This window comes from Silurus meridionalis, chromosome 20 (assembly GCF_014805685.1).
Source record: "Silurus meridionalis isolate SWU-2019-XX chromosome 20, ASM1480568v1, whole genome shotgun sequence".
In the NCBI taxonomy this organism is placed as follows: domain Eukaryota; kingdom Metazoa; phylum Chordata; class Actinopteri; order Siluriformes; family Siluridae; genus Silurus; species Silurus meridionalis.
This window is the reverse complement of record NC_060903.1, coordinates 272,501-285,000: the sequence shown is the minus strand read 5'-3', so window position 1 is coordinate 285,000 and position 12,500 is coordinate 272,501. Positions and strand designations below refer to the sequence as shown.

At 41.4% G+C, this 12,500-nt stretch overlaps 1 protein-coding gene across 1 annotated transcript in view; it reads left to right on the top strand.

The window, feature by feature from the left end:
- Positions 1-12,500, top strand: part of col11a1b (collagen, type XI, alpha 1b) — a 60,806-nt gene that overhangs the window by 41,125 nt on the left and 7,181 nt on the right. The window contains exons 27-61 of the mRNA XM_046876746.1: positions 707-760; positions 938-982; positions 1,953-2,006; positions 2,293-2,400; positions 2,536-2,589; positions 2,680-2,733; positions 2,839-2,883; positions 2,979-3,032; positions 3,139-3,183; positions 3,274-3,327; positions 3,672-3,725; positions 3,991-4,044; positions 4,335-4,442; positions 4,590-4,679; positions 4,767-4,820; positions 4,954-5,061; positions 5,365-5,472; positions 5,557-5,610; positions 6,487-6,540; positions 6,769-6,876; positions 7,071-7,124; positions 7,212-7,265; positions 7,384-7,437; positions 7,586-7,639; positions 8,346-8,453; positions 8,545-8,598; positions 8,832-8,885; positions 9,018-9,071; positions 9,247-9,300; positions 9,407-9,514; positions 9,596-9,649; positions 9,802-9,855; positions 12,118-12,225; positions 12,318-12,371; positions 12,462-12,497. Of these exons, the coding sequence (XP_046732702.1) occupies positions 707-760; positions 938-982; positions 1,953-2,006; positions 2,293-2,400; positions 2,536-2,589; positions 2,680-2,733; positions 2,839-2,883; positions 2,979-3,032; positions 3,139-3,183; positions 3,274-3,327; positions 3,672-3,725; positions 3,991-4,044; positions 4,335-4,442; positions 4,590-4,679; positions 4,767-4,820; positions 4,954-5,061; positions 5,365-5,472; positions 5,557-5,610; positions 6,487-6,540; positions 6,769-6,876; positions 7,071-7,124; positions 7,212-7,265; positions 7,384-7,437; positions 7,586-7,639; positions 8,346-8,453; positions 8,545-8,598; positions 8,832-8,885; positions 9,018-9,071; positions 9,247-9,300; positions 9,407-9,514; positions 9,596-9,649; positions 9,802-9,855; positions 12,118-12,225; positions 12,318-12,371; positions 12,462-12,497 (2,313 nt within the window). The remainder of the gene's footprint in view (positions 1-706; positions 761-937; positions 983-1,952; positions 2,007-2,292; positions 2,401-2,535; positions 2,590-2,679; positions 2,734-2,838; positions 2,884-2,978; positions 3,033-3,138; positions 3,184-3,273; positions 3,328-3,671; positions 3,726-3,990; positions 4,045-4,334; positions 4,443-4,589; positions 4,680-4,766; positions 4,821-4,953; positions 5,062-5,364; positions 5,473-5,556; positions 5,611-6,486; positions 6,541-6,768; positions 6,877-7,070; positions 7,125-7,211; positions 7,266-7,383; positions 7,438-7,585; positions 7,640-8,345; positions 8,454-8,544; positions 8,599-8,831; positions 8,886-9,017; positions 9,072-9,246; positions 9,301-9,406; positions 9,515-9,595; positions 9,650-9,801; positions 9,856-12,117; positions 12,226-12,317; positions 12,372-12,461; positions 12,498-12,500) is intronic.

Genomic DNA, 12,500 nt, shown 5'->3' with positions numbered 1-12,500 from the left:
CTCCTCACTGTAACATTCCTCACCGTAACATTTCTCACTGTAACATTCCTCACTGTAACACTCCTCACTGTAACGTTCCTCTCTGTAACATTCCTCACTGTAACATTCCTCACTGTAACACTCCTCATTGTAATGTTCCTCACTGTAACACTCCTCACTGTAACATTTCTCACTGTAACTTTCCTCACTGTAACACTCCTCACTGTAACATTCCTCTCTGTAACACTCCTTACCGTAACATTCCTCACCGTAACATTTCTCACTGTAACGTTCCTCTCTGTAACACTCCTCTCTGTAACGTTCCTCACTGTAACACTCCTCACTGTAACAGTCCTCACTGTAACATTCCTCACTGTAACAGTCCTCACCGTAACATTCCTCACTGTAACAGTACTCACTGTAACGTTCCTCACTGTAACGTTCCTCACTGTAACATTCCTCACTGTAACACTCCTCACTGTAACTCCTCACTGTAACGTTCCTCACTGTAACAGTACTCACTGTAACGTTCCTCACTGTAACATTCCTCACTGTAACACTCCTCTCTGTAACGTTCCTCACTGTAACAGTACTCACTGTAACGTTCCTCACTGTAACGTTCCTCTCTGTAACGTTCCTCTCTGTAACACTCCTCACTTGTGTTCTGTAACACTCTGCTGTTATAATTGATTTTGAGTATATAGTGATAATGAAATGTTTTCTTTAGGGTCATCCAGGACCCATGGGTTTGATTGGTTACCCCGGACCTCGCGGAGTCAAAGTAAACTCACCATTACACTCATCATGTTATTATTTCCACACTGTTAAACTGCTGAGAAACAAGTTACAAATTTTATTCTCTGTGTGTTTGTGTGTGTGTGTGTGTGTGTGTGTGTGTGTGTGTGTGTGTGTGTGTGTGTGTGTGTGTGTGTGTGTGTGTGTGTGCGTGTGCATTTAGGGAGCTGAAGGTGTTCGTGGGTTAAGAGGTGATAAAGGAGAAAAGGTTTGTTTTCTTCAGTTTCTGTAATGAACCATGTGTTAGTGAGGTGCTAAGAATTCCGTGAGATTGGTGTGAGGAGCTCACGGAAGATAAACACTAATTGTTTGTCCATATTGTGTGTCACTTTATTGATTATGTAATGATGTTTATTCAGCAGTAATGCAGTTTTTTAAACCAACTCTTTTCTCTCTGCTGATTAATTACATTTAATCTCCCCAGTGTTTGGTAATAACATAATTCGTGACCACTAGGTGGCACTGTTCCCCTAACATGGAAAATATTCCTAATCCCTAATGCCATGAATAACAGTGTAAAAAAAAACATACAGTAAGATTCATATTAATGTATATTTATTTTAATATTAAATTAAATTTGTCTTTGTTTATTTAAAACATATAACATTATTAACAGTTTGAATGTAAAATAATATTTTAATAAACTGTAAAATGATCTTATACCTGAAATGTGGAGAAAATAGTATGTTACATTACTATGTTAGAGTTGTTATTATTATCGTTTTTATTATTATTATTAATAATAATAATTACGATAATAATAATAATAATAATAATAATAATAATAATAATAATAATAGTAATAATCAAAAGTATAGTAGTAAACCGTTCCTCACCACTAGATGTGAGCAGAGCATTGTGCTACAGGTCTGTATTTGCAGGTGCAGCGTACAGATTATTATTTTTTTTAAATAAAAATACAATAAAAAAATTATAATTTTGCACTCTGCAGTTTGTACTTTTTGAAGTTCTGTAGTTTTTTTTACTTAATTTATTTCAAGTTACATTGTTCTGCTGCTTTAGTGTACTGGGGCACTACTGGCTTTTAGTTCTCTGTGTGTGTGTGTGTGTGTGTGTGTGTGTGTGTGTGTGTGTGTGTGTGTGCGTGTGTGTGTGTGTGTGTGTGTGTGTGTGTGTGTGTTTGGAGAAATTAATAAAGTGTTTGTGGTGTTTTGCAGGGTGAAGATGGTTTTCCCGGGTTTAAAGGTGATATGGGACTCCAAGGAGACAAGGTGAGTGATAATGTTCAGAAATACTGTATACAAAGACATGTTCATGTTGTCTGGATTTGATCAGATTTTTATGATAAAAGCACTCCTCCACTGTTCACATGAGAAACGTGAGCTGTTGTTAGTGTGCGTTTATAATGAACATCTTCAGACCCTGCCGTAAAATCTGAGAGCCATGTAGAGAACAGACACAGAGAGGAAGGCTGGCATTTCCTGCTGCAGCCACTAGAGGGAGACAAAGGCATGTAGATTTGTAAAAAAAAAAAAATTATTTATTTGGAATTTTCAGGGAGAACCGGGAATCATTGGGGTGAGAGGAGAAGATGGACCCGAGGGACCGAAGGGAAAATCCGGACCATCTGGAGAAGCTGGACCCATGGGCCTCGCTGGAGAAAAGGTCAACATTAAAAAAAAATGTAATTAAAAAACAAGCTGGTTTCTCTTATGTATAAAGCTTACAGAATGTGTGTGTGTGTGTGTGTTTGTGTGCGCATGTGTGTGTGTGTGTGTGTGTGTGTGTGTGTGTGTGTAGGGTAAACTGGGAGTTCCTGGATTACCTGGATATCCTGGGAGACAGGGTCCAAAGGTAAAACCATCACAAACACCTGAATTTCATCAGTCCTGATTTTTATTGCGTTTCACTCAATTAAAATAAAAACTCTTTATGGTTCCACAGGGTTCTTCTGGTTTCGCTGGTTCTGCTGGAGCCAACGGAGAAAAAGGAGCGAGAGTATGTGCCATTACTGCACAATTAATAAAGAGATACTGCAAAAATAAAGAGATACTGCAACTCAGGGGTTTGGGCTTTGGTGCTAATTTCATGTTCTCTCTGTAGGGACTCGCTGGTAAATCCGGGCCGAGAGGACAGCGTGGTCCCACGGTACACACACACACACACACACACACACACACACACACACACACACACAACTAAAGGTTAGCGCTAATGCTAATGATGGGGATTGGTGTGTTCAGGGACCTCGTGGGAGTCGAGGTGCGAGAGGACCGACAGGAAAACCAGGAGCCAAGGTCAGAAGCTCCTCCATACTTTTAGAACTCTGATTGGTTGATTGATTGATTGATTGATTGATTAATTGATTGATTGATTGATTGATATAAATGCTTTTCGTCACAGGGTACATCGGGACATGATGGTGCTGCTGGTGGTCCTGGAGAAAGAGTGAGCATCTTCACTATCACTGCAGGGTTTATTTTCTCCTTTATGTAAAACTTATCACTTCATCACTGTGTGGGTTGTGTTTCTTTGCAGGGACCTCAAGGCCCTCAGGGGGGCGTCGGGATGCCAGGACCTAAAGGGCCTAATGTACGTAATTTATACACTCATAATAACGTTCCATATCACTGTGCTAGCAAGTTAGCATGCTAGTAATTTAGCTATTTTATTAGCACATTGTTATAACTCATATATAACTGTTATATGTAGAGAAAAATGAAGAATCTGAAATAATGAAAACTCCAATATTATTTTTATATGTTGCTGGTTAGCTGGTTAGCATGCTAGTTTATTAGTAAGCTAAATTACATGACTGTGGAAAATGCTTGTTCATATTTATTGTTGTTATTATTATTATTAATATTATTATTATTATGTGTGTGTGTGTGTGTGTGTGTGTGTGTGTGTGTGTGTGTGTGTGTGTGTGCTCACAGGGACCTCCTGGTAAAGACGGACTGCCAGGACACCCAGGACAGCGAGGAGAAACTGTATGCTAATGTTCACACACACACACACACACACACACACACACACACACACACACACATACTGATGATCCTGCACTAATTTCCAGTTTGTTGCTGTGAGATTCTTCCTGCTGAATGATTCCACAGTTGCAGCTTTTAGCTTAGCATTGTTTATCCAGTCGCTAGAGTGAGACTTTAATTGGCTATTTGCTCATAATTAACGGAATAAATGGTGTTTATTTGATGTGGAATTGAATGTAATATGGGAATGTGTTTGTGATTAAAGGGTTTTCAGGGGAAGACGGGTCCCCCAGGCCCTGGAGGAGTCGTGGGTCCACAGGTAAGATGCAAAAGAAGGAAACAAACTGAATAAGAAATTTATAACCATAAATAAATAAATCCATAAATACATTTTATAGAATTTATTATAATTTAATTCAGTTGATATGAATTGGATTTGTTTCATATAATAAAAATATAAATACATTAATAAAAGTATATAATATGCTATAATAAAAAACTATAGTAATATATTCTTTATGTTTTTATTATTATATAAATTATTATTATTATTATTGATTTTGTAATTGTAACCTGGTGTGTGTGTGTGTGTGTGTGTGTGTGTTGAAGGGCCCTACAGGAGAAACCGGACCTGTAGGTGAGCGAGGACACCCTGGATCCCCAGGACCCCCTGGAGAGCATGGTCTTCCTGGAGCAGCAGGCAAAGAGGGTGGAAAGGTAAGGAAAAAACAACAAAAAGCATCATTATTATTATAATAACAACAATAATTATTATTGTTATTGTTATTATTGTTGTTATTATTATTAATATTGGTGTATAAATGTTTGAAATATCCTTTAATATAATCTTTATTCCATCGTCAGGGAGACCCAGGACCTCAGGGTCCTTCCGGAAAGGTCGGTCCTCCTGGTATCCGAGGATTTATGGGACTGCGAGGTCTCCCAGGAACCCCAGTAAGAACAAGATAAATCTGTATAAACTGATCCAGAACAGTATCATGGCTGTGACATAAACACACACTATCTGCTTTTCTGTTTTAGGGGCCAGGAGGTCTGAAAGGTGGTGAAGGTCCTCCAGGTCCACCAGGTCCAAATGTAAGTACATCAGATGTTCACAGAGCCGCTGCTGCACTAAACCAGGAAATAATTACACTAATAAACAAAAAACACAGCAATGTGCGGAAGAAGATGATAAAGATGAAGAATAGTGTGTGTGTTGATGTTTTAGGGATCTCCAGGTGAGAGAGGAGGTGCTGGACCTGGAGGTCCCATTGGAGTACCAGGAAGAAACGGACCCCAAGGACTCCCAGGACCCGCTGGAGAGAAAGGTGGCCCGGTAAGGAAGAGTGTTTATTGTGTTTATTTATTTATTTATGTGACTTTTATAAAAATTATATGAATGTGATGTTTCCTGTGTTTGAATAAAAATCTATCATTTGTAGAATAACTGCAGTAACACTGAACAATCTTCATCATTATCATCAAACTCACTTGTATCCATCTTTCATATGTATAAACATGTGTTTTGACTACACACACACACACACACATACACACACACACACACTTCATGTAGACCTTCATGAGACTGTATACGAGTGTGTAGATTGTGAATGTGGAAGGTGCTGTGGATGTTTAGGGTGAAAAAGGTCCCACTGGTCCAGCCGGACGTGATGGTATCCAGGGTCCAGTTGGACTTCCAGGACCTGCCGGACCTCAGGGACCACCTGGAGAGGATGGCGATAAGGTAACTTCAGCACTGTGTCACATTTCCTCAGTTAACAAGATGTTGAGTTCTGTGTAACACTGGAGTGTGTGTTCTGATTTAAAGGGAGAAGTCGGAGAGCCTGGACAGAAAGGAGGCAAAGGGGACAAGGGAGAATCAGTGAGTGTCCTGAAATTATACACACATCTACATACAATACACACCATGTCCTCACATACACACCAGGTCCTCACATACACACCACGTCCTCACATACACACCAGGTCCTCACATACACACCACGTCCTCACATATACACCAGGTCCTCACATACACACCACGTCCTCACATACACACCACGTCCTCACATACACACCACGTCCTCACATACACACACGTCCTCACATACACACACGTCCCCACATACACACCACGCCTCACATACACACCACCTCCTTACATACACACCACGTCCTCACCTACACACACGTCCTCACATACACACAACGCCTCACATACACACCACGCCTCACATACACACCACGCCTCACATACACACCACGCCTCACATACACACCATGTCCTTACATACACACCACGCCTCACATACACACATGTCCTCACATACACACCACGCCCTCACATACACACAACGTCCTCACATACACACCGTCCTCACATACACAACGTCCTCACATACACAACGTCCTCACATTCAAAAACATCTTCACATATACACCACGTCATCACATAAACACACACGCACACATCCTCACATACACAGGTCCTCACACTCACGTCCTCACAGACATACTTCCTCACACACACTCGTCCGTACACAAACACATCCTCTCGTGCACACTTTCTCACATACACACGTCTTCACTCACACACACACACACACACACACACACACACACACACACACACACACGTACTCACATGCACACTTCCTCAGACACGCATCCACACACACGTCCTCACATATACATGTCTTGACATTACAAGTACATGTCTTATTAATACCATTCTAATTATTTTTCTACTTATTATTAGGGTCCTTCTGGTCCAGTTGGTCTTCAGGGTCCAGTTGGCAATCCAGGTCCTGCTGTGAGTGTCTCAACACAAGCACACACAATACACACATAATCAGAATGGACTGTTCAGTGTGGAATCTGTGGTGTGTGTATGTGTGTGAAGCAGTGGTGGAGATATAGCTGTGACAAAATCAGATCAAATTTTACAGGTGAAGAATGGAAAATGATTGGCAGATTTGTGTGTGTGTGTGTGTGTGTGTGTGTGTGTGTGTGTGTGTGTGTGTGTGTGTGTGTGTATCAGGGCAGTGATGGTGAAGCTGGTCCACGAGGTCAGCAGGGAATGTTTGGTCAGAAAGGAGATGAAGGACCTCGAGGATTCCCCGGACTGCCAGGACCCGTCGGCCTTCAGGTCCACACTCTTCATCTGCATACAGCATGCAACATTTACACTACAGCGTAAAGTGAAAAAAGGGTTTTTGGTGTCAATGTAAATCATTTTTGTGAAACTCGGATGTTAATTGTAGCCTTTACTTGCTTACAGTTTTGTATAGAATGTAGATGTTTGTATTGAATGTAAATGTAAATCCACAATGTTTGTTTTAGGGATTACCTGGACCTCCAGGTGAGAAGGGAGAGACAGGTGACGTCGGTGCAATGGTTAGTCTTATCTCCTCTTCATGAATGTAATTATTTATTATTTATTTATTTGTATTAATGATTATTTTTTTTCTTGGTGTGTATCAGGGTCCGCCTGGTCCTCCAGGCCCAAGAGGTCCTCAGGGTAACAGCGGGGCAGACGTGAGTGTTTCACCCTATACATCTACCATGAACATGTTAATGATATGAAGCCCACTGACTGTGGAACATGTCAGTATGGAGATAAAGCTTTCAAAGCCCTGTGGTGTTTTTATTGCAGGGTGCTCAGGGACCTCCTGGTGGGATCGGCTCGATGGGAGGAAATGGAGAGAAGGTCAGAATGATTCTGTCTAAATGCTGAGAATGAAGCTTTAATACACTTTTATAACTAACACATCCACCATACATCATCCTTTATACACAATTTCCTCTCATCATCACTGCAGAACTTCCTGTAAAACACAACATCTGATCCTTTCTAGGGTGAGACAGGCGAAGCAGGAAACCCAGGATCTCCTGGAGAGACCGGTTCAATGGTAAGTGTGAAACTGTATATACATGGACACAGTTTTGACATGTTCACTTTCAGTGGGGGAAATAATTATTTGATTTTCTGCTGATTTTGTAAATTTGCCCCAAAGAAATGAACAGTCTAGAATTTTTATGGTAGGTAGAATCTTGGATGAGAACCTCCTGGCCTCAGCCAGAACATTGAAGATGGGTCATGGATGGTCTTCCTGCATGACAATGACCAAAACAAATGGCCCAGACAACAATCTGATGGTCTTATAGCCCATTCCAGCCTTTTGCAGGTCTATAATTTCATCCCTGACGTCATGTGACAGCTCTTTGGTCTTTCTCATAGGGGTGGAGAGGTTTGAATGGAAGAGGTTGATTCTGTGACTGGTGTCTTTTATACAAAAAATTAGTTGATATTTGGAGAAGTTTCTTAAAGGTACAGGACTAATTTGGGGGTGTGGGAGTCAGAATTGTATATATTGTCTCTCTCTGCTAAAAATAACTTACAATAAAAAAATATATATATATAATATAAGTTGAGTAATTTTGAAGAATAATTATTAGTATTTGTTTTGTATTATAAGAGTTAATTTTTATTATCAAGTTTTTTATGTTTATTTCTTTAATCTGATGAATTTAATAATGATATAAATTTACGAATAAAAGTAGATCAGGAGTATGAGGTGTGATTGTGACAGTGTTATGGTGTTCTTGTGTTTTTAGGGTCCAAAAGGTGAGGTGGGTGAGAAAGGAGAGACTGGACCACCTGGAGCTGCTGGGCCTCCAGGAGCACGCGGACCCCCTGGAGATGATGGTCCTAAAGGAAACCCTGTATGTGAGAAGAGATGCACAGGATCAACATAAAATACAGACTAAATCAATACTGAATAAACACTTAATCACTCTGATCTTTCTTTACTAGGGACCTGCTGGATTTCCTGGAGACCCAGGTCCACCTGGAGAGCCCGGGGTTTCAGTAAGTTAAATAATAAAATGTTAAATAAAATTAAAGAGATCAGCAGCAGCACACACACACACACACACACACACACACACACACACACACAGGAGTTTGTAATAATAATAATAATAATTGTAATTGATAATAATTTGTATTGAAAGTGTGTTTTAAAAGTGTGTTTCTTAAGATTGTAAAGTGTGTGTGTGTGTGTGTGTGTGTGTGTGTGTGTGTGTGTGTGTGTTTGTCAGGGACTCGATGGTCTTTCTGGAGATAAAGGAGAGAATGGAGAAGCTGGTCAGCAGGTACATCACGGCTCATTTATACACTCATAATAACTGTGGGATTTTAGAAAAAAATAACAGGATTTACTGATGTGATTTGTTTGTTTGTGTGTGTGTGTGTGTGTGTGTGTGTGTGTGTGTGTGTTTCTGCAGGGACCTCCTGGTCCATCAGGTGAAGCCGGACCTCCTGGACCTCCAGGAAAAAGGGTGAGTCACTGATACACTGTCATGTCCTTCACAGTTTTAAACAGGAAGTGGATTTTGTTGTTATTTACAGATTCTAATTATTACAAACAAATGTAATATTGATCGAGAAATAAAAGTCTGGTCTGATTTAATATTGTTGCTGATCAGATTTGCCTTTGATGTGTTTGTGGTTCAGGGTCCAGTCGGACGAGCCGGAACTGAAGGGAAGCAGGGAGAAAAGGGTTCTAAGGTAAAAACTGAGCAAAGAAACAACATTCTGAATCAGATTTTGATTGTGTGTGTGTGAGAGATAATTATCTGTCACAGTGATTTATTTCTGGTTCTTTCTCCTGCAGGGTGAAGCCGGATCTGAAGGACCAGCCGGTAAAACCGGGCCTGTTGGACCCCAGGGACCTCCTGGAAAGTCTGGAGCTGAGGGTCTGAGAGGAATCCCTGGGCCTGTGGTACGTTTCCTGTTGACTTTGAGCAATAAATCAGAATAATTATAAATATAACTCATGTTTTTATGATTTCTGTCATAACAGGGTGAACAAGGATCCGCTGGTGTCGGGGGTAAAGACGGGCCGCCAGGTCCACTGGTATGAGACAATTTTACTTTATACAACTTTTATTCAAAAACTCCTCCTGAATGATGTGATTTATTATTCTGTAATTTAACATGCGTTTATAACAGATTTATAAATAACTATAATATAAGTTCCTGTGGTCATGTGACTTTGTCTGTTTTTAGGGCCCTTCTGGTCTCCCTGGGCTGAAAGGTGACCCAGGACTTAAAGGTGAAAAGGTAAAATGTATTTTACTCTCTCACACACACACACACACACACACACACACACACACACACACACACACACACACACAGATATATGTCATGCCTTTAAAAAGGGTAGTAGAAGTGTAGTAGAGTGAAGGGGAATGCTCCACAAGTCGGCTGTGAGATGGAGGAGAAGGAAAGATTCTGGAGTGAGTTAGATGAAGTGGTAGAAGGTGAACGTAGGAATGAAAGATTGGTGATTGGGGCAGACTTTAATGGGCATGTAGGTGAAGGGAACAGAGGTGATGAGGAGGTGATGGTAGGTATGGGTTTAAGGAGAGGAATTTGGAAGGGCAGATGGTGGTAGATTTTGCTAAAAGGATGGAAATGGCAGTGGTGAACACGTATTTTAAGAAGAAGGAGGATTATAGGGTGACGTATAAGAGTGGAGGAAGGTGCACACAGGTGGACTATGTTCTATGTAGAAGATGCAACCTGAAGGAGATTGGAGACTGTAAGGTGTTAGCAGGGGACAGTGTAGCTAGACAGCATCGGATGGTGGTCTGTAGGATGGTTTTGGAGGTGAAGAAGAAGAGAAGGAGAGTGAGGACTGAAAGAAGAAGAAGATAGTGGAAACTGAAGAAGGAGGAAGAGTGTAGTGTGAGGTTCAGGGAAGAGGTCAGACAGGAATTCGGTGTTGGTGAAGAGGTGCTGGATGATTGTGGAGTGATGAGGGAGACAGCTAGAAAGGTTTTTGGTGTGACATCTGGAAAGAGTAAGGAAGACAAAGAGACATGTTGGGGAAATGTGGAAGTGCAGGAGAGCAGAAGGAGAAAGGGGTTGGAGAATACCAGATGGCATACCGGTAGAAGCATGGAGATGTTTAGGAGAGATGCATTGGAGTTTTTAACCAGATTGTTTAACAGGATTCTGGAAGGTGAGAAGATGCCTGAGGAATGGAGAAGGAGTGTGCTGGTACTGATCTTTAAGAATAAGGGAGATGTGCAGACCTGCAGTAACTACAGGGGAATAAAGTTGATCAGTCACACCATGAAGTTCTGGGAAAGAGTAGTGGAAGCCAGGCTGAGAGAAGAGGTGACCATCTGTGAGCAACAGTATGGTTTCATGCCGAGGAAGAGCACCACAGACACATGATTTGCTTTGAGGATGTTGATGGAGAAGTATAGAGAAGGTCAGGAGGAGCTGCATTGTGTGTTTGTGGATTTAGAGAAAGCGTACGACAGGGTGGAGAGAGGAGTTGTGGTATTGTATGAGGAAGTCTGGTGTGTCAGAGAAGTATGTGAGGGTGGTGCAGGACATGTATGAGGACAGTGTGACAGCAGTGAAGTGTGCAGTAGGAACGACAGACTGGTTCAAGGTGTAGGTTGGACTGCATCAAGGATCGGCTCTGAGCCCTTTTCTGTTTGCAGTGGTGATGGACAGGTTGAAGGATGAGGTCAGACAGGAGTCTCTGTGGACTATGTTGTTTGCAGATGATATTGTGATTTGTGGTGAGAGTAGGCAGGGTGGAGTGGGTGGAGAAGAGTGATAGCAGGAGTGATTTGTGATAGAAGAGTATCTGTGAGAGTGAAAGGGAAAGTTTATAGGACTGTGGTGAGACCTGAGATGTTGTATGGATTAGAGACAGTGGCATTGAGTAAAAGACAGGAGGTGGAGCTGGAGGTAGCAGAGCTGAAGATGTTGAGATGTTTGATGGGAGTGACAACGATGGACAGGATTAGAAATAAGTTTATTAGAGGACAGCGCATGTAGGACGTTTTGGAGACAAGGTGAGGAGGTGAGATTGAGATGGTTTGGACATGTGCAGAGGAGGGACATGGGGTATATCAGTAGGAGAATGCTGAGGATGGAGCCACCAGGAAGGAGGAAAAGAGGAAGAACAAGGAGGAGGTTTATGGATGTGGTGAGGGAAGACATGCAGGTAGTTGGTGTGAAAGAGGCAGATGTAGAGGACGGGATGGAGACGGATGATCCACTGTGTCGCCCCTAATGGGAGAAGCGGAAGAAGAAGAAGAAGAGAAAGAAGAAGAAGAAGAAGAGAAATAAAGAAGAAGAAGAGGAAGAAGAAGAAGAGAAATGAAGAAGAAGAAGAGGAAGAAGAAGAGGAAGAAGAAGAAAAAGAGGAAAAAGAAGAAGAGAAATGAAGAAGAAGAAGAGAAATGAAGAAGAAGAGGAAGAAGATAACCATATAAACATATAATTATTCACATAAAAATTACGATAAGCATTTTAAATGTAATATGTGTGTTAATGTGTGTTTGTGGTTTTCAGGGACATCCTGGTCTGATTGGTTTGATTGGACCTCCCGGTGAACCAGGTGAGAAAGGAGACCGAGGTTTACCGGGATCTCAGGGAACAGCAGGAGGTAAAGGTGATCCTGTAAGTGAATAGATCTCACACACAGACAGAGTTCAGTGAATCCCTGACATGCATCATGGTTTTGAAGAATCCCATTGTTCCTCTGATCTCAGGGTACTGTCGGGTTCTCGGGTCCTGTTGGTCCTCCTGGTCCTCCTGGTATTCCTGTATGTTCTGCATTCCTTCACTTTAATATTCTCTTGTTTATATAGTTATTAGATCATGTGACTGATTCTCTCTCTCTCTATCTCTCTAAGGGAACACAAGGACAGAAAGGATCTAAAGGAGCGAGTGTG